The following is a 24,345-nucleotide window of genomic DNA, read 5'->3' on the forward strand; positions in this document are numbered from 1 at the left end:
GGGAGCGAAAGTTCCGTATTGCCCAACGACAAGCCCCGAAACCTGAAGGATCTGGAGGAATGGTCTGTTATGGGAGGAGTGGGCCAAATCCCTGCTGCAGTGGTGTGCCAAACCTGGTCAAGAACGAACACAGGAAACGGTATGATCTCTGTAATTGAGTAACTAAAGGTTTCTGTACCAAATATTGCGTAAATCATGCTTTCTGAATGGTTATAATACTTAACTGGTCATGCAATAAAATGGCAATTAATATCTTAAAAATCATACCAATGTGGATTTTCTGGACTTTTTGTTTTAGATTCCGTCTCTCACAGTTGAAGTGGTGACCTATATGATAAAATTACAGACCTCTACATGTTTTTGAAGTAAGGAAAACCTGCCAAAATTGTCAGTGTATCAAATACTTGTTCTCCCCACTGTCATATATATATATATATTTATTTAGGCTCTATTTGAGTACACTTTATTTTGCTAGAATATAGAGTAGACTGTTCAATCTCTTCAAGAAATCAAATTTTCATAAATTATTTAAGATGACATATCAGATGACAGTAGTGTTTTTCCTTTGTCCTGAAAGCAAGGACATAATTTCCCTATGGTTCTAAGATGAAGCATCTTAATTAGGCTAAGTTCATTGTTAGAACCATAGGATGTTCTAACGATTAACTTAACCTTAAAATGTTTTTGGGAAACCAGGTCCAGAACAGAAATAACGACAGTACAGCATAAAGATAGGCTAAAATGCTTCTCAATAGAAATCCCGAAGCCCATTTGTAGGCGATGTCATAGCGATGTTGCGAGCAAAGCTCATGCATAGAAAAACATAATCGGGTCTAACGGTTGTCTCTGCCGAACTGCGCATGTGCAGAGCTTGAAATCAATGGCACTCCTTGGATATAAAGTTGTTTTTGACGAAAATGTCAGTTTTACATTTCACGAGGTTGGAGTAATAACATCCGGTGGTGTAAAGTACTTAAGTAAAATACTTAAAAGCAAATCACATTTTATTTGTCACATGCGCTGAATGTCTTAGTGTGCTTGGACCATGTTAGTTTGTTGGTGAAGAACTTGAAGCTCTCAACCTGCTCCACTACAGCCCCGTTGAGAATGGGGGCGTGCTCGGTCCTCCTTTTCCTGTCGTCCACAATCATCTCTTTGTCTTGATCACGTTGAGGGAGAGGTTGTTGTCCTGGCACCACACGGCCAGGTCTCTGACCTCCTCCCTATAGGCTGTCTTGTCGTTGTCGATGTTCACTGTTGTGTCATCTGCAAACTTAATGATGGTGTTGGAGTCGTGCCTGGCCATGCAGTCATGAGTGAACAGGGAGTACAGGAGAGGACTGAACACACACCTGTGAGGCGTTGAGGATCAGCGTGGCGGATGTGTTGTTACCTACCCTTACCACCTGGGGGCGGCCCGTCAGAGGGAGGTGTTTAGTCCCTGGGTCCTTAGCTTAACGATGAGCTTTGAGGGCACTATGGTGTTGAACGCTGAGCTGTAGTCAATGAGTAGCATTCTCACGTAGGTGTTCCTTTTGTACAGGTGTGACAGGGCAGTGTGGAGTGCAATAAAGATTGCATCATCTGTGGATCTGTTGGGGTGGTATGCAAATTGGTGGGTCTAGGGTTTCTGGGATAATGGAGTTGATGTGAGCCATCACCAGCACTTTCAAAGCACTTCATGGCTACAGACGTGAGTGCTACGGTCTATRGTCATTTAGGCAGGTTACCTTAGTGTTTTTGGCCACAGGGACTATGGTGGTCTGCTTGAAACATGTTGGTATTACAGACTCAGACAGGGAGAGGTTGAAAATGTCAGTGAAGACACTTTCCAGTTGGTCAGCGCATGCTCGGAGTACACGTCCTGGTAATCCGTCTGTGAATGTTGACCTGTTTAAAGGTCTTACTCACATCGGCTACGGAGAGCGTGATCACACAGTCGTCTGGAACAGCTGATGCTCTCATGCACTGCATGTTTCAGTGTTACTTGCCTCGAAGCGAGCATAGAAGTAATTTAGCTCGCCTGGTAGRCTCGTGTCACTGGGAAGCTCGCGGCTGTGCTTCCCTTTGTAGTCTGTAATAGTTTGCAAGCCCTGCCACATCCTACGAACGTCGGAGCCGGTGTAGTACGATTCGACCTTAGTCCTATATTGATGCTTTGCCTGTTTGATTGTTCGTTGGAGGGCATAGCGGGATTTCTTATAAGCTTCCGAGTTAGAGTCCCGCTCCTTGAAAGCGGCAGCTCTACCCTTTAGCTCAGTGCGAATGTTGACTGTAATCCATGGCTTCTGGTTGGGGTATGTACGTACAGTCAGTGTGGGGACGACGCGATCAATGCACTTATTTGTGAAGCCAGTGACTGATGTGGTGTACTCCTCAATGCCATCGGCAGAATCCCGGAACATATTCCAGTCTGTGCTAGCAAAACAGTCCTGTAGTTTAGCATCTGCTTCATCTGACCACTTTTTTATTGATCTAGTCACTGGTGCTTCCTGCTTTTAATTTTTGCTTGTAAGCAGGAATCAGGAGGATGGAATAATGGTCGGATTTGGGGGGAGAGGGAGAGCTTTGTACGCGTCTCTGTGTGAAGTAAAGGTGGTCTAGAGTTTTCCCCTCTGGTTGCACATTTAACATGCTGGTAGAAATGAGGTAAAACATATTTAAGTTTCCCTGCATTAAAGCCCCCGGCCACTAGAAGTGCCGCCTCTGGATGAACGTTTTCCTGTTTCCTAATGGCCGTATACAGCTCATTGAGTGAGGTCATAATACCAGCATCGGTTCGTGGTGGTAAATAGACAGCTACGAAGAATATAGATAAAATCTCTCTTGGTAGATAGTGTGGTCTACAGCTAATCATGAGATGCTCTACCTCAGGCGAGCAAAACCTCGAGACTTCCTTAGATATCGTGCACCAGCTGTTGTTTACAAATATACATAGACCGCCACCCCTTATCTTACCAGAAGCTGCTGTTCTATCCTGCCGATACAGTGTGTAACCCGCCAGCTATATGTTATTCATGTCGTCGTTCAGTCACGACTCGGTGAAACATAAGATATTACAGTTTTTAATGTTAACTCGGTAGGATATACGTGCTTGTAGTTCATCCACTTTGTTATCCAGCGATTGTACATTGGCCAATAGTACCGATGGCAAAGGCAGATTAGCCACTCRTCGCCGGATCCTTACAAGGCACCCCGATCTCCTTCCGCGATATCTCTGTCTCTTTCTCCTGCGARTGACAGCGATGAGAGCCTTATCGGGTGTCTCACCTCACATTTTTCTCCTTGTGGTTACCCAGCATTGTTGCTTATTTACCAGGTAAGAATAAGTGAAAACGAAACAAGGACTGAAGCAATAGACTCAACRAGAGCTTTAAATAAATGGTTTGTCTTAGAAAAGCTGGGCCTGGCTGACATGAAAAATACATTAAGGGGAAAGGATCCACAGACAGAGGCTGATTATCTTTCTGCACATCTCTTCATTTACAACCGTGGCCAAAAGTTTTGAGAATGACACAAATATTAATTTTCACAGTCTGCTGCCTCAGTGAAACATAAGTGATATATGATGGACATTTGTGATGGAAATTTGCATATGAAGAGTGATCAGATGAATTGCAATKAATTGCAAAGTCCCTCTTTGCCATGCAAATGAACTGAATCCCCCAAAAACATTTCCACTGCATTTCAGCCCTGCCACAAAAGGACCAGCTGACATCATGTCAGTGATTCTCTCGTTAACACAGGTGTGAGTGTTGACGAGGACAATGCTGGAGATCACTCTGTCATGCTGATTGAGTTYGAATAACAGACTGGAAGCTTCAAAAGGAGGGTGATGCTTGGAATCATTGTTCTTCCTCTGTCAAACATGGTTACCTGCAAGGAAACATGTGCCGTAAGATTATTGCTGCCAGTAAGATTGCGCCAAAATCAACCATTTATCGGATCATCAAGAACTTCAAGGAGAGCGGTTCAGTTGTTGTGAAGAAGGCTTCAGGGCGCCCAAGAAAGTCCAGCAAGCGCCAGGACCGTCTCCTAAAGTTGATTCAGCTGCGGGATCGGGGCACCACCAGTACAGAGCTTGCTCAGGAATGGCAGCAGGCAGGTGTGAGTGCATCTGCACGCACAGTGAGGTGAAGACTTTTGGAGGATGGCCTGRTGTCAAGAAGGGCAGCAAAGAAGCCACTTCTCTCCAGGAAAAACATCAGGGACAGACTGATATTCTGAAAAAGGTACAGGGATTGGACTGCTGAGGACTGGGGTAAAGTCATTTTCTCTGATGAATCCCCTTTCCAATTGTTTGGGGCATCCGGAAAAAAGCTTGTCCGGGGAAGACAAGGTGAGCGCTACCATCAGTCCTGTGTCATGCCAACAGTAAAGCATCCTGAGATCATTCATGTGTGGGGTTGCTTCTCAGCCAATGGAGTGGGCTCACTCACAATTTTGCCTAAGAACACAGACATGAATAAAGAATGGTACCAACACATCCTCCGAGAGCAACTTCTCCCAACCACCCAGGAACAGTTTGGTGATGAACAATGCCTTTTTCAGCATGATGGAGCACCTTGCCATAAGGCAAAAATGATAACTAAGTGGCTCGGGGAACAAAACATTATATTTTGGGTCCATGGCCAGGAAACTCCCCAGACCTTAATCCCATTGAGAACTTGTGGTCAATCCTTAAGAKGCGGGTGGACAAACAAAAACCCACAAATTCTGACAAACTCCAAGCATTGATTATGCAAGAATGTGGTGCCATCAGTCAGGATGTGGCCCAGAAGTTAATTGACAGCATGCCAGGACGGWTTGCAGAGGTCTTGAAAAAGAATGGTCAACACTGCAAATATTGATTCTCTTCATGTAATTGTCAATAAAAGCCTTTGACACGTATGAAATGCTTGTAATTATACTTCAGTATTCCATAGTAACATCTGACAAGATATCCAAAAGCACTGAAGCAGCAAACTTTGTGGAAATTAATATTTGTGTCATTCTCAAAACTTTTGGCCACGACTGTACAATGCTGGCTGCCATGGTTAACACAAATGCAAGACATTGAAAGCTACCTGAATTGACTCATTAAAGTAACATAAGTAGGCCTACAGTATCACAGCGAGGTCAAACAGGTTGATTGTGTTTGTGTGTGTGTTAGTCAGATTATCCAGTGTCCACAGCAACACTATTGATTATTCTCTAACCTCAGTGCATGTGGTGCACTATGGTCTTAGCCATGCTCTCACAAACCCTCATCTTTTCTCTCCCCGTCTCCCCTTTCGGAGGGCCTGAGACTCTTGGACCGTGACTGAGGATACCCTGGCCTGACACCTGGACATGCCTGGCCCAATCCCACCTGGCCCGCCTCTACCTGCCACCTGCCTGTTGCTGTCTCCACTGGTTCTTTCTCCCCCTCAAGTCCCACACACTCAGAAACTTGGATTCTATTACTTACCATGACGTCTTTATGAAAAGCCATCTGACCGTAGGGTTTTGAATTGTTAAGTCATTTTTCTATAGTCATTATATATATTGTCTGAGCCTGCTTTCTATTTATACTGGTATTGCTCTTTCCTTTTTGAAATGGTRAATAAAGGAATACTTTTATTTTMAATTAATRAGACACAATGAAGACATTGTTAGATTAAATGTATGCTTTTATACGGTCTGTATCTCTATTAAAGCAAGTCAAATAAAGATTTGTGCAAACTGGAAGTGTGACTTCTTTCCCCAATGATTTCCTGAAGCTGAGGTATTTTGTCAGTTATCAGTTATTCCATACCAAGGCTAGATGAGGCTGAATGGCAACTAATTAATCTAATTGGTACATGACTGTTCAGTCTGTTGAATATTTCATCATTGAAAAGATGGATTTCTTGGCTGAATTAAGGTTTTATTAAACCTTCAAAAAAGGGAAATACTGTACAAACACAATAAAGGATGTTTATTACATAAAGTCATTGACAGGAAAAGTAATTTACTACATCAATTATAATCACAGCCTCTCCCCTTCATTTGCTTAACTGGGGGAATGGGATGGCGAAATGGTTTACAATAGGCAGGGTGTCCAAAATGGCACCCTATTTCCTATATATAGTACACTAATTTTCACCAGGGCCCACAGGGCTATGGTCAAAAGTAGTACATTATTCAGGGAAAGTTATAGAGAATAGGGTGCCCTATTTGAGCAAAATACACTATATATAACAAAGTATGTGGACAATTCGGCAATTTTTTWAAATCTTTATTTAACTAGGAAAGTCAGTTAAGAACAAATTCCTATTTTCAATAACGGCCTAGGAACAGTGCTAGGAACTGCCTTGTTCATTKGCAGAACGACAGATATTTACCTTGTCAGCTCACGGATTCGATCTTACAACCTTTAGGTTACTAGTCCAASGCTCTAACCACTAGGCTACTTGCCTCCCCATACTTCAGACACACCCGTTGCTGACTGGTATATAAAATTTAGCATACAGCCATGCAATCTCCATATTCAAACATTGGTAGTAGAAGGGCCTTACTGAAGAACTCAATGACTTTCAACGTGGCACCGTCATAGGATGCCACCTTTCCAACAAGTCACTTCATCAAATTTCTTCCCTACTAGAACCTCCCCGGTCAACTGTAAGTGCTGTTATTGTGGGGTGGAAACTTCTAGGAGCAACTATAGCTCAGTCGCGAAGTGGTTGGCCGCACAAGCTCACAGAACCGGACCGCCGAGTGCTGAATCACATAAAAATCATCTGTCCTAGGTTGCAACACTCACTACCGAGTTACAAACTGCCTCTGGAAGCAACGTCTGCACAATAACTTATCTCACCACACCAGGGTCGGTTGAAGCCAATGATTTTTAACATAATTGGTTGAGGCTAGGAAAAATTCAACTATGTACTTTGACTATTTGCCAATGAAAGGACTTTGTTTTCCTATCTTTTCAGTATTCAGTCTCTGGTATCAGCAGAAATGGTATCAGTTTCATTGTTGGTCGATTTCCAACGGAGGTGGTGTTGTAATAAGTCATGTGAGTAAGGGGCGGAAGTTGGATACAATTTCAACATGGCTGCGCCGCRATAAGGAAAGAAGAACCTAGCTGCGCCTCACAAAAACATAACGGTTTACCTTCGTCCGACCAGTTTTTCAGAGAGCATCAAGACATGTTGACGCTAGTGTTTAAGCTAATGGCATAAAGTCCAAGAGCAGATCTGACATCAATACAGGACCCGAGACAGATAGAACCTCGCCAATCTCGACTCATCACTGAGTTGACCAGCTACCAGGTAACCACCGTTACTCAATAACAAAAAGTAGCTTTGAGACTCACAGCTATTATGGACATCTGTTTTCAAAGTATACGAGAGTTGGTAAGATTATAYTGCTGGGCTGCTAGCTATGGGATACATTTGTTATAGAGTATTAGCAACGTACTGACATTGAATGACCAAATATGTTAGGTAGCTTTAGTTTAGGTAGCCAGCTAACATGGTGATTGGTAATTGTTTACGGTGTCACACTGGTTGCTAGCAACAAGTTAACCAACCAATGTCCCATAATGATAGGGTAGGATTTGCTAGTTAGCTACATAATTTGGTGTCCAGCAAACCGAGGTAAAGACAGTTTCAGGTTGGATATTCGCCTGTAGTTTTCCTTACATCCACCAACAGCAGTTAGGGACCTTCAACATAGTGACAAATCAAAATGTTCAAATTTCAATTACTCCTAAAACGTTTTAAACTGGTTCTAGTTAACCCGATGCCATAGACACACATTGCACACTTTTKTTTGTCGATTTACATCTCGCACTATTTTCAATTATTTATTTACATTTTTGAATTTCAATAGCTCTTTGGTCATGTGACCTACTGACTTCAAACAAAGTTCAGAATGTACACTCAGTGGGCCTACACATTGCACACCCTTTAGGTTGGTCCATTTTCAACTCACACGATTTTACATTAATTTGCCTGCTCTGCCCCACTGAAGGGCAGTGTCACTCACACACCTATTCACTTCGGCCTTCTCTCTGGGGCCTTCCTGACCTCCAGGCAGGCCCCCATTGACCTGGTTACTTCTGACTCCTGGCCTCTAGGTCTACACTCCCTGCCCGCCTTCTCCCTGGGCCTGAGAGTGTATAGCTTACTCCCTGGAACTACAGACCTCCAGGCCTCCACACCTACTCGATCAACACCCCTCTCCCTTGGCCTTAGAGTATCGCTTACTCCCTGGATTACTAAAATGTCTATAGTCACGCGGTCAGGAACCACGTTCACCTGGTAACCCGTATAACAGGCTCTGTGCTCCTGGTGACCCGCCTGCTTTTTTCTGCTCACAGACTAAGCTCCCACTCCAACCTCCATGGCCTGAATGCTGCCCCCAGCCCCCGAGCCCGACCACCCCTGCTTGGACTCGGAGTGTCCCCTGCCATGATGGAGGCCTCCTTGTGCACCTGGTAACCTGAAACAAGCTCTGTGCACCTGGTGACCTGCCCGCTTTTATCAGCTAAGAGACTAAGTCCCCAACCTCCACAGACTGAGTGCTGCCCCCAGCCCCTGAGTAACGCCCGGTGGTATCATCAGAGGCTTTTCTGTCTTACAAACTGGACATCAGTTGCCGCTACTAACCTCCTATGGACTTTAACTGTTTTTTTTACACCCAATCGACATCAAGTGCCAGTGCAATACTTATAGGCTTGAGAACCAGATACCCCTCGCAGTACCTAGCGGCACCATCAACTGGGTGTCGGAATAAGCAACCTTTGAATTTCATCCATGACATTCAGTGATCTGTGCCTAGTGGGAACCTAGGCTTCTTCTGTCCGTTTTATGGTTCCGCAGCAAATCAATGGCCGTGGATGGTACTACCCACATCAGATGCAGGCCTCCCTCCCCAGACAAGCTTGAGATACCGCTCCCCACTTCATAGGGCATGAGCCAGATCCATGCAATGCCCTATCACTGCGGGGCCAATGGGTTTAGTCTCCGCCTCAAGTCTAGTGAGCGTAGAAGAGACCTCCCCACCTACAATATGTGGGGCCGGCGAGCGCCGTAGCTGGGGAGATCCGCGAAAAGGGCCTGGCGTGTGTCCAGAGTTGCCRCCGCCAACCACCGGACCTAACCCCCCCACCCGCCTGCCTGACCGTTCTGACTACCAGCCTGCCTATCCCCTGTACTGTTTGGGGCTCTGATCTAGTTTCTGACCCCTGCCTGGCCTGACCTTCAGACTGCCTATCGCCTGGTACTGTTTGGACGCCTGGTACTGTTTGACCTGTTTTATGAACTCTCGCCTGTCCCCGACCTGCCTTTACCTACTCCCTTTGTTATAATACAAATCGGAGCTCAACCATCTGCCTCCTGTGTCTGCATTTGGGTCACGCCTTGTGCCCTTATACCGTGGACATTCTGAMATTTGTTTGAGGTCAGTAGGTCACATTACCAAGGAGCTATTGAAATTTGAAAGTTTGAAAAATGAATGTAAACTCGTGTGAGATGAAATGGACAAACTAAAGGGTGTGCAATATAGAAGCGTAGTCAGTAGACATTCTGAACCTTGTTTGAGTCAAGTAGGTCACRTGACCAAGGAGCTTGGTTGAAATTTGAATGTAAAARAAGTTTGTACTTTGATTACGCTCCCTAACTAATTAAACTAGGAATACAAAATGCTGCTCACATTTCCACATGTTTATTAGCTTTGGAAAGCGAAATAATCTCCAAATCGTGAAAATAAGACCTGTGCAATGTAGTGCGCAATTTTTCCAACATCATGACACTTATTTGGAGTCTGTGGCTCAAGTGGTCTGAAAGCTATTGAGGTTTGAAAGCGYGAATATCCGTTGAATATCCAACTTATAACTGTCTTTACCTCGGTGTCCAGCAATCACGTAACGGTAGCCAGCTAACGGGTAACTACATAATGTCTACTTCTGCAAGCTTACAAAGACGTCAATGGGACCCTGCTCAAACTAGATAACTTGCTAAATTCAAGTATCGATCAGAATCACATTGGTATTTTATGTAGCGATCTGTAAACAGATGAAGCGTTTTAACCCTCTACTCTAGACAGTTTGGTGGTTAATTATTTACAGTTTAGCTTTTTGTTTGAAGAGGATGTTCGTGTATTCGCCTGCCTGTCAGCACAAATTGACCCTTGTCTGGTGAACACCTAGTTAGCCTTTGTGTGACGTTGAAAAACACTTCAGGAAATTGGAAACCATACTCAAGCCCCAACTCGTCGTTCTCTCTATGGTATTTTTCATTACCTGAGTTTCCTCACATACTCTTTCTAAACAGCCTCCGTTCTTGCTGATACAAATGCACACACACACTGTCTTAACACTCTGCACACACGTATTCAGACATGTGCTGTCCATGCTCACATGACAGTAAGCTAGTTTCGTTAGCATACATCACAAGACTGCATTGCTATACTTCCCCTATACTGACCCCTTCTCCCACATTATATCTTGACTGTATTGTTCCCCTGGCTCTAAATTACATTGCTTTCCCTTCAGCTGAATAACACAACCAAACCACTCAAATTTGCTTTGGTTTTACAATGACACACTTTTGAAATGCATTTGGACCTTCGTGTGTCTCTGCCATTCATTTAGGTATTTTGACTTTTGACTTTTTAWTTTCCCTCCTTTGTTTCTGCCTGAGAACTCTTTGCACGTGAGTTCAATTTAACTCAAGGTGCCTACTGTGTTGACCCAAAAATGGCCTTCTCATCATTCAGTTTTCTTTCCTTGCAGCTGTGATGTCTCTAGCTGACCCCACCTCTGACACCACGCCCTTCTTCTCTGATGACAGCGAGGCGGAAGGMTCAGAAGAGCCTGGTGCGGGGCCTAGCCAGCGCCGGGAAGTGGAAGAGCCAGCCAGCGGCGTGTCCAGCATGAGATCGGTGTTTACTGTTATCGTCCTGTGTTTCATCAACCTGCTCAACTACATGGACAGGTTCACCGTGGCTGGTATGGACGATCTAACGTTACACCAAAATTTACCAAACCCAATGCTCACCTAAAATTTCTTTAAAGGGGAACTACATATCATAAGTGTTTAGATATKGATCCTCACCTTTTAAAGGTCCCGAACAGTCATTTTGATTACCATGTAAAATAGCCTTATGCGTGACTTAAACATCACCCATTATATTTTTTCCCGATTTTTAGATTAAAAAAAATAAAAAATAATAATGTCAAACTACCAGGAAGTCTGAAAAGATTGATTGGGCGGGGAGCTCACCTTGACTGGCGGTTATTTTGAAAACACCTATGTCAAGCAGTCTTGCAGTGAGATTATCTCAAACAAATTTGCTGATACACAAAGCAACTCAGACAACATTAAAATTGCATACAACATCGAATCCTGTCATACATCATGGATTCAAATTGGATGTAGTCTATCACAGTGCCATCCGTTTTGTCACCAAAGCCCCATATACTACCCACCACTGCATCCTGTATGCTCTCGTTGGCTGGCCCTCGCTACATATTTGTCGCCAAACCCACTGGCTCCAGGTCATCTATAAGTCTTTGCTCGGTAAAGCCCCGCCTTATCTCAGCTCACTGGTCACCATAGCAACACCCACCCGTAGCATGCGTGTAACGGATGTGAAATGGCTAGCTAGTTAGCGGGTACGCGCTAGTAGCGTTTCAATCAGTTACGTCACTTGCTCTGAGACTTTTGTGGAGCGATGGGTAACGACGCTTCGTGGGTGTCAGTTGTTGATGTGTGCAGAGGGTCCCTGGTTCGCGCCCGTGTCGGGGCGAGGGGACGGTACTAAAGTTATACTGTTACATGCGCTCCAGCAGGTATATTTCACTGGTCATCCCCAAAGCCAACACCTGCTTTGGCCGCCTTTCCTTCCAGTTCTCTGATGCCAATGACTGGAACGAATTGCAAAAATCACTGAAGCTGGAGACTTATATCTCCCTCACTAACTTTAAGCATCAGCCGTCATACCGCTCAGGAAGGAGATGTATTCTGTCTCCCAGAGATGAACGTACTTTGGTGCAAAAAGTGCAAATCAATCCCAGAACAGCAAAGGACCTTGTGAAGATGCTTTTATCCCTGCTTCCTCAAGCATCTATATCCACAGTAAAACGAGTCCTATGTCGACATAACCTGAAAGGCCGCTCAGCAAGGAAGAAGCCACTGCTCCGAAACCGGCATTTAAAAAAGCCAGACTACGGTTTGCAACTGCATATGGGGACTAAGATCGTACTTTTTGGAGAAATGTCCTCTGGTCTGATGAAACAAAAATAGAACTGTTTAGCCATAATGACTATCGTTATATTTGGAGGAAAAAGGGGGAGGCTTGCAAGCCGTAGAACAYCATCCCAACCGTGAAGCACGGGGGTGGCAGCATGGGTGCTTTGCTGCAGGAGGGACTGGTGCACTTTGCTGCAGGAGGGACTGGTGCACAAAATAGATGGCATCATGAGGAAGGAACATTAAGTGGATATATTGAAGCAACATCTCAAGACATCAGCCAGGAAGTTAAAACTTGACAATGACCCCAAGCATACTTCCAAAGTTGTGGCAAAATGGCTTAAGGACAACAAAGTCAAGGTATTGGAGTGGCCATCACAAAACCCTGACCTCAATCCTGTAGAAAATTTGTGGGCAGAACTGAAAAAGCGTGTGCGAGCAAGGAGGCTTACAAACCTGACTCAGTTACACGGGTTCTGTCAGGAGGAATGGGCCAAAATTCACCCAACTTATTGTGGAAGGCTACCTGAAACGTTTGACCCAAGTTAAACAATTTAAAGGCAATGCTACCACATACTAATTGAGTATATGTAAACTTCTGACCCACTGGGAATGTGATGAAGAAATAAAAGCTGAAATAAATCACTACTATYCTTCTGACTTGTCACATTATTAAAAGAAAGTGGTGATCCTAAGACAGGGAATTTTTACTAGGATTGAATGTCAGGAATTGTGAAAAACTGAGTTTAAATGTATTTGGCTAAGGTGTATGTAATCTTCCGACTTCAACTGTAGCTAGCCAATTCATCTTGGACAATTTCAGTTGAAACTTTACAGGGTGAGGTCTGAATACATTTAATTAAATACATGTATATTGACTATCAAACAATGTTAATATATCATGACTATCAATGATGTCCAGAAATTTGTATGGATCTTCCAATTGGAATGTCTCTCGATATAATGACATGAGTTTTGGGCAGCCCTTCCCCCTCTTTTGTTCCATGCTGGCTGAAGACTTAGCTAGCCTCTAATTATATTTGCTGACACACTGAAKTCAAATTTTGGTGCTAGTTTACTTGTACCAATCTAAACCACGCACCTCTGCCAACACGCCTTCTGCGATGACMGTTACAAGGCTGTACGTATTTAAAATGGGTAAGATAATAAGATGTTACCATGTGGTATTGAAATGAGGCTTATGTGATTAACTTTCTGATCAAACTTTATCAATGTAAAAGCAACAGTAATTTTTCATAATTTGGTCAYCCTACTTTGTTCTGGTTTCATCCAAATATCATCAAATTTGATGAAAAACATGATTTGGACTGTGCAGGACCTTTTTAAGAGTTATATATTATGATAATTTCACACAAAGAACAATCATCGATCTGTTTGCTACGGAAGAATAGGCAACTCCTAAAAAKCATGTTGGATTAGACTATCATAACCCCAATAAGTAATTTTCCATATAACAGGTCTGTCTGTCTCTGTCTTGTTTAGGTGTTCTTCCCGACATTGAGCAGTACTTTGGGATCAATGATGGGAAGTCGGGACTGCTCCAAACAGTCTTCATCTGCAGCTACATGTTCCTGGCTCCTGTCTTTGGTTACCTGGGTGACCGGTACAACAGGAAGGTGATCATGAGTGTGGGCATCGGCTTCTGGTCCGTGGTGACGCTTGCCAGCTCCTACATGCCCAGAGAAGTGAGYGACACTTCCTAACTATCGTTTTCAGCAGGGGTTGGAACCGAAATTATTAGTTCTGAACAGAACCATTCTTTTTTGGGTTCCGATCCACTGTTCTGACCAGCAAAATAAAACCGTTTTGAATCCCCAAAAAGTTACGGTTTATATCGTTCCTTTCTGTTGCTTTAAAAAAAAATTTTTTTGCAGAGCAGCTCCAGAATTTAAATAAAAAACTTAGCTTTTTTGTAGTTAATAAATCCAATGTGAAACGTGATAACTATAGTATCCTTAACTAGTGTTGAAAAGGTTACTCCATTCTTCTATAATTAAAAATCTCTCCCTAATTTCTGACGACTATTGTTTTAGGAACTATAAAGTTGGGAATATGCTCCACATCGAAACAACAAATGTTTTTTTTGTTATTTGTTATAGGCAGTTTTTAAGTGGACTGTGGATAATTTGGCCAATATCGCTTGTTTATTGATGGTGCTGGCAGCGCCCAGTTGGTTTCTTTCTCTCGGATCTTAACGGGTCTCTTGGATCCGAACCAGCACAGGTCTGTTCGAGTCTGCTTACCACAGTACTTTTCAGAATTGGTCCCGCTGACCTTGGAACGGTCTCCGTTTTTTGGAAAATAATTGTGTGCTTGTCGGGTGGGAGAGCCACSGATCCATTTCGGAAAGGATCCAACTTTTTGGACATGTGAAGACCTCTAGGTCCATGCCCTGGTTCTCAGACAGTGTATATGAATTGACAACGGACTGTAAATATGTGTGTGACAACTCCTAAACTTTCTGTGTCTGCCTGCCTGCCTGCTTGTCTGTCTGTCTCCGTGTGTGAAGAGACGTGAGCTGCGGGTCTCCACTGAATTGCGTAAATTCGCCTTCAGTTTTAATGCCGCTTCAATTTTTTAAAATAACCTGCAGAACTCCCTGCATCTTGATTCCCTGGTGGCAGTTTAGGATCTGTGTTGAATTTGTTAAGTCAAAGAGTATTTTTTGTTTTTATTATTAACTGTAAAAAGGTGGGCCTCCCGAGTGGCGCAGCGGTCTAAGACACTGCATTGCCAGTGGTTAAGGCGTCACTACAGACCCGGGTTCGATCCCAAGCTGTGGTCACAACCGGCCGTGACCGTGAGTCCTGTAGGCGGAGCACAATTGGCCCAGGGTCCTCCGGGTTGGGGGAGGATTTGGCCTGGGGGAGGATTTGGCCTGGGGAGGATTAGCTGCGGAGGATTTGGCCTGGGGAGGATTTGGCCTGGGGGTGCTTTACTTGGCTCATCACAGTCTAGCTGAAGCTGGTAGTCAGTTGAATGGTGTTTCCTGTGACACATTGGTGCGGCTGGCTTCCGGGTTTAAGCGGGTGAGGGTGTTAAGGAGCGCGGTTTGGCATGTCATTTTTTGGAGGACGCAATACTCGGAGAGACCTTCGCCTCTCCCAGCCTGTTGGGGAGTTGCAAGCATGAAGACAAGATCGTAATTGGATATCAAGGAATTGGGGAAGAAAAGGGGGGTAAAAAAAGAAAGTTCAAATTGTATTTTTCTTTTTTATTAAACCTGCAGTTTTTTCATTATTTAACAAAATATATATATACTCAGCCAAAAAAAGAAACGTCCTCTCACTGTTAACTGCGTGTGTAAATATTTGGTATGAACATAACAAGATTCAAACAACTGAGACATAAACTGAACAAGTTCCCCAACATGTTACTAACAGAAATGGAATAATGTGTACCTGAACAAAGGGGGGTCAAAATAAGTTGCAGTAAGTACTGCAGTGCATCTCCACCTCATGGACTGCACCAGATTTTCCAGTTCTTGCTGTGAGATGTTACCCCACTCTTCCACCAAGGCCATGCAAGTTCCCAGACATTTCTGGGGGAATGACCCTAGCCCTCACCCTCCGATCAACAGGTCCCAGACGTGCTCAAGAGGATTGAGATCCGGGCCTCTTCGCTGGCCATGCAGACACTGACTTCCTGTCTCGAACTCACGCACAGAAACGAGCAGTATGGCTAGTGGCATTGTCATGCTGGTGGGTCATGTCAGGATGAGCCTGCAGGAAGGGTACCACATGAGGGAGGAGGATGTCTTCCCTGTAATGCACAGTGTTGAGATCGCCTGCAATGAACAACAAGCTCAGTCCGATAATGCTGTGAATAAATATATATATATATATTTAAATGTTTGTGTTGAATTTTTTGTCCCTCAGGGGCACCATTGAAAATGAGAACCTGGTCTCAATGGGCTCCCCTGATTTTAAATGAAAGTTAAATCTTAACCTGAAGGCATGTTTTTTTCTTCCCCCTCTCTCCACGCATCTCTCCACCATTCATCCTGTCAGTATTTCTGGCTCCTGTTGTTGACGCGTGGCCTCGTGGGGGTTGGGGAGGCCAGTTATTCCACTATCGCCCCAACCATCATCGCTGACCTGTACGTCAAGGAGAGGAGGACGCAGATGCTCTCTTTATTCTATTTTGCCATTCCAGTGGGCAGGTGGGGTCATAGAACATACACACCTAATAATGTATACATCTGTCCATCTTTGTTATCTGTCTTGGATTATGTGTTAAGAGTAGGAGCCAATTGACCCTGTGGTGAATGTTTGTTCCATTGTCCTTCCTTCCTCAGTGGTCTGGGCTACATCGTGGGGTCAAAGGTTGATGACTTGGCAGGGGACTGGCATTGGGCCCTGCGGGTGAGTTATCAAATCCCCTGAGCTGTTGGATATTATACATACTTCTCAACACACACGTTTCTCAAAATACATGCACTCTCAACCATAAAGGGAATAATACAAAAATGCATTAAAGCATGTCACCCAGCCAGCTGGTCATCTGACTCTGACTTAGAACTAAAACATGGACACATTGAATTTTTATCTGTCCGTATCAGAAACCTCAATTATGCCATTAAAATTGTGTTTTTTCCCCTCAGGTGACTCCTGCGTTAGGACTGGTAGCGGTGGTGTTGCTGCTGTTCGTGGTGAAAGAGCCGAAGAGGGGTGCTATCGAGGCCCGACCGGAGCACAGTCTCCAAAGGACCAGCTGGCTGGGTGACATGAAGGCCCTTTGCAGAAAGTATGTCCACCATCACAAGCCCAGTGTCAAAAAATATCCCTGTGTAGAGCACTACTTTTGACCAGAGTATCATATCACATCCTATTTTCTATATTGTGCACTACTTTTGACTGGAGTTGAGTCTGAAATGACACCCATGTTTCCTATAATAGTCCACTATGTTTTGCCCATATCTCTATAGCTCTGTATTCATTGCACAATTATAATGTATCCTATAGAAGAGTTATCAAACCAATATCTTTGTTTGTGTCTGTGTGTGCAGCCCCAGCTTTGTGTTGTCTACGTTTGGCTTCACAGCAGTAGCCTTTGTGACTGGCTCCTTGGCACTCTGGGCCCCGGCCTTCCTCTTCAGAGCTGCTGTCTTCAACGGAGAAAGGCCCCCCTGCGTTAAGGGACCCTGTGACACCTCCGACAGGTAACACACAGGCTCACACAGGTAACACACAGGCTCACACCTCAAACTCACACCGACATCCAACAGGTGACACACAAACGTCCGACAGGTAACACACACACAAGAACTAGGTGCTGAACAAAGACACTTTATAATCAGTCAGAATGTTAAGGGATTATCAGACTCCTCTGTAATCACAGGATAAGATTGAATCATCACAACATTGTTGCCACTACTACACTCGACTCCTGATAACTGCAACGGCTTGGGATGACAGTACGAGTCAGTGAATAGAGAGCAGCAGTAGAGAATAGACATCAAACTTTCGCTATCAAAGGAATCCAGTTTATCAGGAAATAGTCAATTGTCAATCAAAAACCACACAGATGAGTTAGCAAGGGTAAACAAATGTTTCMTATTGAATTAAATGTTATAAACGCTTCTCACTCTCCCTCCCCAGCCTGTACTTTGGCATCATCACAGTTTTTTCGGGGATCCTGGGAGTGGCCAGTGGTGCAGAGGCCAGTAGGAGGCTGAGGTTGAGGACCCCAAAGGCTGACCCCCTGGTGTGTGCTCTAGGACTCCTGCTYTCAGCGCCCTTCCTCTACCTCGCCATCGTCTTCGCTCAGGCCAGCCCCATTGCCACCTACGTAAGCCAACACCCATCTCTCGCTCTGTGTGGCCGTGTCCGAATACTTGCATTCTAAATAGTAGGCATTTTGGGTATGGACAATTCCACGATAATGGAGCTGAACTGAGATTTACATTTTTCACTTAAAATGTATACCAAACAAAAACCATTGATTTCAAAGTTTAACAAACCATACAAATCTATGCACAAGGACTACTTTAAACAATWAACACTGACATTTTTACAAAAACACATTCACTGTAAGAATGGTGCAGAGGCTGAAATCTGCCTCCGTTTTTTTTAACGAATTCACGTTTTCCAAAAACTCTGTTAAATATATGCTCAGAATTAAGATTCAACGATGTCTGCGGAAAGAATGGGGTGTCAGCTATGATATAAATCTATTTTGGTTATTGAACTACAGTAAGTGAAGTGGATTTACACCCAGGAAACGGAATTTCATCATGGTTCCCTGATCTGTACTACAGAAATTCTCTTCGTGGTGATTTATCCTAAATGGGTACACAAAGGTTAAAATATGCAATGTTCTCTCTTGCATATTTGGGTATTATTCTACACACTGGATATTATTTTAATGAGCTCTGCCCCCAAACAAGACCAAATTTGGTTGGTCCAGACCACACCAAATCTGAACCAATCATAGACGTCTATGTTTCACAAGTTTGGAGAGCACAGTAGAGTGCAGATAGTTCAGTACATTATAGTGTACTCAACTTGTGTGCTCTACTGTATACTATACTGAACTCTACAGTACTGAACTATACTCTACTTCTTACTCTCCTGTCCTGTCCAAACTTGTGAACCCAACTGTGGTTTGTGACTACTATGATTTCCCATTGTAGCCAACTCAATTGCAGAAATTCTGTTACCAATTTGGTATAAAAGAAAATAATGTAAAAACACTAAATGTTAGGTCTACCTTTTTACTTGTTACTWMTGTGAATGCAGCTAGCTAAGCCTATTCAGAGAGGGATGCTATGTTAGCTGAAGTGTTGTGCACTGAAGTCCACAAGAGAAGGGAGAAGGTGAGAGGATAATAATAGAAATAAGGCCATGCTCATTAAAAAATWATCATCCTCATCTTAAATGGCGCTGACCACCACTGATACACACTGTCTGCCATCTGCCCGGTACAGTTGAAACTGGGATTAATCTGTGAAGAGCACACTAGCAGGGTGCCAGTGGCCATTGAAGGTGAGCATTTGCCCACTGAAGTTTGTTACGACGCCGAACTGCAGTCGGGTTAAGACCTTGGTCAGGACAACGAGCACGCAGATGAGCTTCCCTGAGGYRGTTTCTGATGGTTTGTGAAGAAATTCTTCATTTGTGCAAACCCACAGTTTCATCAGCTGTCCGAGTGGCTGGTCAGATGATCCCGCAGGTGAAGAAGCTGGATGCCGAGGTCCTGGGCTGGCATGGTTACACATGGTCTGTGGTTGTGAGGCCGGTTGGACTTACTGACAAATTCTTTAAAACGATGTTGGAGGCGGCTTATGGTAGAGAAATTAACATTTGAATTCTCTGGCAACACCTCTGGTGGACATTCCTGCAGTCAGCATGTCAATTGCATGCTCCCTCAACTTGAGACATATGTGGCATTGTGTGACAACTGCGCATTTTAGTTGCATTTTATTGTCCCCAGTACAAGGTGCACCTGTGTAATGATCATGCTGTTTATTCAGCATATTCATATGCCACACMTGTCAGGTGGATTGATTATCTTGGAAAAGGAGAAATGCTCATTAACAGGTGTGTAAACACATTTGTGTACCAAATTTGAGCGAAATAAGCATTTTGTGTGTATGGAACATTTCTGGGATCTTTCATTTCAGCTTATGAAACATGGGACCAGCACTTTACATGTTGCGTTTATATTTATGTTCAGTGTATATATGCCTTACTTTCTCAGACTAGCTTTCATTTTAACACCCAATTTGATATGCTCCTAGTGACTTCACGTTGGTCCWTTTACATGGAAATGATTGTGTGTGAAAGTACGTGAAATTTTGCACAATATTGAGGAAGAGAAATGCTTGTGTTTGACAACAGCTGATACTCAGATATAGTGACACGCTGTACCAAAATAAACAAATGGCAGGAGTCAACGCAATTGCACATTAGATGACTCATTCTCAGTATGGCTGAGTCTAGTATGTTATGTTTTTATTTTATTTAACTAGGCTAGTCGTTTAAGAACAAATTCTTATTTTACAATGACTGCCTACCCCACCAAACCCTCCCCTAACCCGGATGACGCTGGGCCAATTGTGCCCCGCCCTTTGGGACTCCCGATCACGGCTGGTTGTGATACAGCCCAGGATCGAACCAGGGTCTGTAGTGATGCCTCTAGAACTGAGATGCAGTACCTTAGACCACTGTGCCACTCGGGAGCWTGTGTTGCTATCTGCATTYGATTTTACTGAACAGTACGTAAATAGTGTGTAGTATGATTAGTATGCAGTTTTAGTAAGTAGTAGGTAAGACCGATCAGCCTCTGTCTTTCACACACACACGCTTTCCTCTCTGTTGGCTTTGTATCCCCAGTGTATGGTAATGGTAGTCTAACCAGTTTTTTTTGTGTGTGTGTGATCAGGTGTTTATATTCCTGGGAGAGACCTTCCTGTCTATGAACTGGGCCATCGTAGCGGACATCCTGCTGGTGGGTTCAGATGCATAACAATCCCCTATCTCRCACTATCAAAAAGCAAGGCGGTTGTGCCCTATTTAATCAATGTCCATATACAGATGTTTCTGGTCAAATTTGCAAACTCACCAGGTGTKCTTGTCCGGGGCTACAACAAAAATGTGTACTAACTGGATAATATGGATTCGGTTTCTGTTGAGGAATTTAGATCATGCCAAGTCAGTGGCATATATGWATAGCCACATTTTAAGTAATGTAACTCTTTAGTGCACATGTTTGACCTTCCAACCTCAAGGTTACTTTTGTATTGTGCTGATTTATAAGATATGGAAAAACCATTTGCTAATTATTTCCTACCTTCCCTCCATCTCTCCCCCCCACTCTCCCTCTGTCTTTCCCAGTACGTGGTGGTCCCCACGCGTCGCGCCACGGCTGAGGCCTTCCAGATCGTTCTCTCTCACCTGCTAGGAGATGCTGGGAGTCCTTATCTCATAGGCGTGGTATGTCTCGTGATTGTTATTATCGTATGTATGTGTATGTATGCATAACTACACATTTGATACACACACCTGTCTAAAGAAAGAGTATGATCCTCATTTACTGTCTGACACCCCCCTCCCCATCAGGTGTCAGACTCTCTGAARCAGACTGACTCGTACCTGTGGCAGTTCCGCTCCCTGCAGCTCTCCCTCCTCATGTGCGCTTTTGTGGCAGTGGGGGGCGGGGCTTTCTTCCTGGCCACYGCCCTCTTCATYGAGAAGGACCGTCAACATGCCGCAAACTACACACCCTCAGGTGAGAGGCTAAACTTGGAGCTACGTTTATGTGCCTGGGCCTCAGATTAGCAACAGGTGAAGCTATGACAGCCCAACTATGAATGCATGTGAAGTGGTGAAATTCAATGAGGAGCCTTTAAAATAAAAAATAAAATCTCATACTTTACCAGGTAAGTTGACTGAGAACACWTTTTCATTTCCAGSAATGACCTGGGGAATAGTTATAGGGGATGAATGAACCAATTGGAAGCTGGGGATGATTTGGTGGCAATGATTGTATGAGGGCCAGATTGGGAATTTAGCCAGTATACCAGGGTTTACACCCTTACTCTTACAGTAAGTACCATGGGATCTTACTGACCACAGAGAGTCAGGACACGTATTTAATGTCCCATCCGAAAGACTGCACCCTACACAGGTCAATGTCCCCAATCACTGCCCTGGGGCATTGGGATATATTTTTTTTAGACCAGAGAAAATCTGCAGTCTTGCTTTAGAGGCAAGACTGCAGTGGGATGCAGGGTGCTATGCTGCTGGCCCAACACTTACTCCTGCTAACTACAGTTATGTGAAAGAGAGTGTTGAGAGCAACCACAGATGAGACCGGTAGAGACGAGTTTACAGACCACAGGTGGTGTTAGCAGAGAGAGGCTAGCAACAGTTAGAAGAAACTACCAGGTCACATATTCTGYTCATCTTGATAATCAATATACAATGCTTTAATTGTACTGTCCTGCATTTTCTTTCCTTAACAGATGATGAACCAATTGTTGTACCCAAGAGCGGCAGGTCCACGAGGGTGCCAGTATCCAGCGTTTTGATTTGAGATTAAAGGGACGTTGGAGGCTCCTGTGGAATATGCTGCACCCTGATTGGTCCCTGTTTCAATCGCACAGCAGTTTTTTAATTTTTTTTTTACAATTAGGGTCTTTGATTGGACAATGCCCTATACAGAGACTTTTATTTATTATTTGTAACGTTTGAGGTGATATGGTTTTTAATACCTTTATCTGCTGAGGAACATTGCAGAGTCAGAGCTGCCAAACCGCTCCACTCATCATTTTCTGKTGTTTTTGTAGTGACCAGTCAGATATTCCACTTCTGATTGGCTTCACGTGTTGGCATGACAACATGAGACATAGTGGCTTATGAGAAATGTATGCAGAGTAGTAAACAGGAAGTCAAAGAGCCACATCAGTGGAAGCCTAACCTCTGGCTGGAAGAGGTGACCGGATAGAAGAAAGCACAAGAGAGAATTTCAGAAGAGGCAGCTACTTTACCTGAGGGAGAGAAAGAAGCAGAAAGCCTTTTTGCGTTCCGATGTGTGCACCCCTGTTATCTCCTGTTACAGCCAATGTGTCACAGGGTCACAGATAGGGGTGTCACTCTTAGACAGACGCTCATCCGTTACCCTACAGTGAATATATGTCGACGGTAGAGACCTCCGTGGAAAACCGGCAGGATATTTTTCACCCCAGTGCTCTGATTGATTTGTAACCACTACATCCCAACTACTGCTGATGTACTTCTTGCTTAGGTCTGAAACGCAGAGATCTGATTGGCCACGGAATAACTACGACCGGACCATTTTCGAAGCCATTCCAACCAGTGCTGTCGTCCTCCCRTCAACAAACTTAAGACTGTAAATATTATGCTTGTCCGTTCAGTGTAACCACATACTACTTACTACATACAGTATCCAACCGAGAAAAAGGGAGTTGGCAGGCACAGGCCCGTGGGAGCCGCATTGTACTCCAAACCCACCGATCGGTTGTGGGATGTTGCATTTAACAGATTAAGCCTAATCATGCTTGTTGTTTTTTTAGACCTGTTTGGTATATTATAATAATAACACTAGATTTGTCCCTCAGCTACCTAGAACGTGGTGGAGGGACAGATGTCTGTTCCAGACAGGTACAGAAGATAATCTTTTTTTTTTTTTTTTTTTTATGCAATTACTGGTGTTTTTATGGAATGATCCTGGCGGTCAGGTGTACTTTATCTGAGGTCACAAAATCCAGAGTCACTGATGTCACAACGACCAGGAGATCAAATCAGGTCTATTACAGTTTAATTGTCTAAGGAAAATGTATATCCCTTTTTTAATGAAGGCGATTGTTACATTCTTTAAAAAAAATAAAAAAATGTATTGGTTATTTTGGAAAGTGAAGCCTTAAAATAATTAGTTCTGTTTTTAACTTGAATTTGATTTGATGTAAACTTCCGTTGAAACATTAAACGATGAGAATGGACCGTTGACGAGATGACTCATGGAATGATTTCTCTATGTATCTGCGCATATGTCACTTAGTGCTTTGCAGTTGCAGAGGTGAGAAATGTGTGTCTTTGAAGCTTGGATCCTGTAAGCCCATAGCCACACTTTAATGAAGGGTTGTATACTCTGCTGCACAAATACACCAAGTGCAGCTGTAGCCTCKCTCATTCAGCCTTTCTATACCTTTCCCTCTCTCGTCTCCTCTCCTATGACATCTCCCTCTCCTCTGCCCCTCTCTCTATTCAGGAATTCCTCCTCTACCCTTTATTTTTCTTTCAGTTGTCTACACAGTCTCTCTTTGATGGAGAGTGAGAGAGGAGCTCACTRCTTCCTTCCGTTGGTGTGGTTTCCTGTTTGTTGGGGGGGGAGGGTGAGCGAGGTAAAGCAGGTCGCTTGTGCAAAGTTCACACTATTCAATCTTAACGCTGCTGCGAGAAGGTGTGTGTGTGTGTGTGTGTGTGTGTGTGTGCGCCCACATGAGTGTGTACGTCCAGAGCAGTTTGACATTTTGTGTTCTTCTGAGAACTAGTGTCTTCTCAGAGGCTCTGGCAGTTAAACCAGGATGGTAACACTAAATGCAACACCGTACCCAACGCTACCACATAGGCACCCGGCAGCCATTTTACATGTGTGGGTG

At 43.9% G+C, this 24,345-nt stretch overlaps 1 protein-coding gene across 3 annotated transcripts; it reads left to right on the top strand.

The window, feature by feature from the left end:
- The first annotated feature begins 6,558 nt into the window (after positions 1–6,558).
- LOC111971450 (protein spinster homolog 1) lies at positions 6,559–23,690 on the top strand. 3 transcript variants are annotated; one of them, XM_023998230.2, is made up of 12 exons: positions 6,559–7,274; positions 10,742–10,957; positions 13,704–13,906; positions 16,232–16,383; positions 16,519–16,585; positions 16,825–16,967; positions 17,230–17,382; positions 17,822–18,011; positions 20,607–20,672; positions 21,059–21,157; positions 21,284–21,452; positions 22,189–23,690. In XM_023998230.2, exons 2-12 carry the CDS (start codon positions 10,747–10,749, stop codon positions 22,257–22,259), a joined length of 1,524 nt encoding a protein of 507 aa, XP_023853998.1. In that variant the 5' UTR covers positions 6,559–7,274; positions 10,742–10,746; the 3' UTR covers positions 22,260–23,690. The 3 variants fall into 3 exon arrangements, with proteins under 3 accessions (XP_023853998.1, XP_023853999.1, XP_070302368.1); XM_023998231.2 differs by lacking the exon at positions 6,559–7,274 and adding an exon at positions 7,293–7,358; XM_070446267.1 differs by lacking the exon at positions 6,559–7,274 and adding an exon at positions 9,091–9,408.
- The last annotated feature ends 655 nt before the right edge of the window (positions 23,691–24,345 follow it).

This window comes from Salvelinus sp. IW2-2015, linkage group LG13 (genome assembly GCF_002910315.2).
Source record: "Salvelinus sp. IW2-2015 linkage group LG13, ASM291031v2, whole genome shotgun sequence".
In the NCBI taxonomy this organism is placed as follows: Eukaryota; Metazoa; Chordata; class Actinopteri; order Salmoniformes; family Salmonidae; genus Salvelinus; species Salvelinus sp. IW2-2015.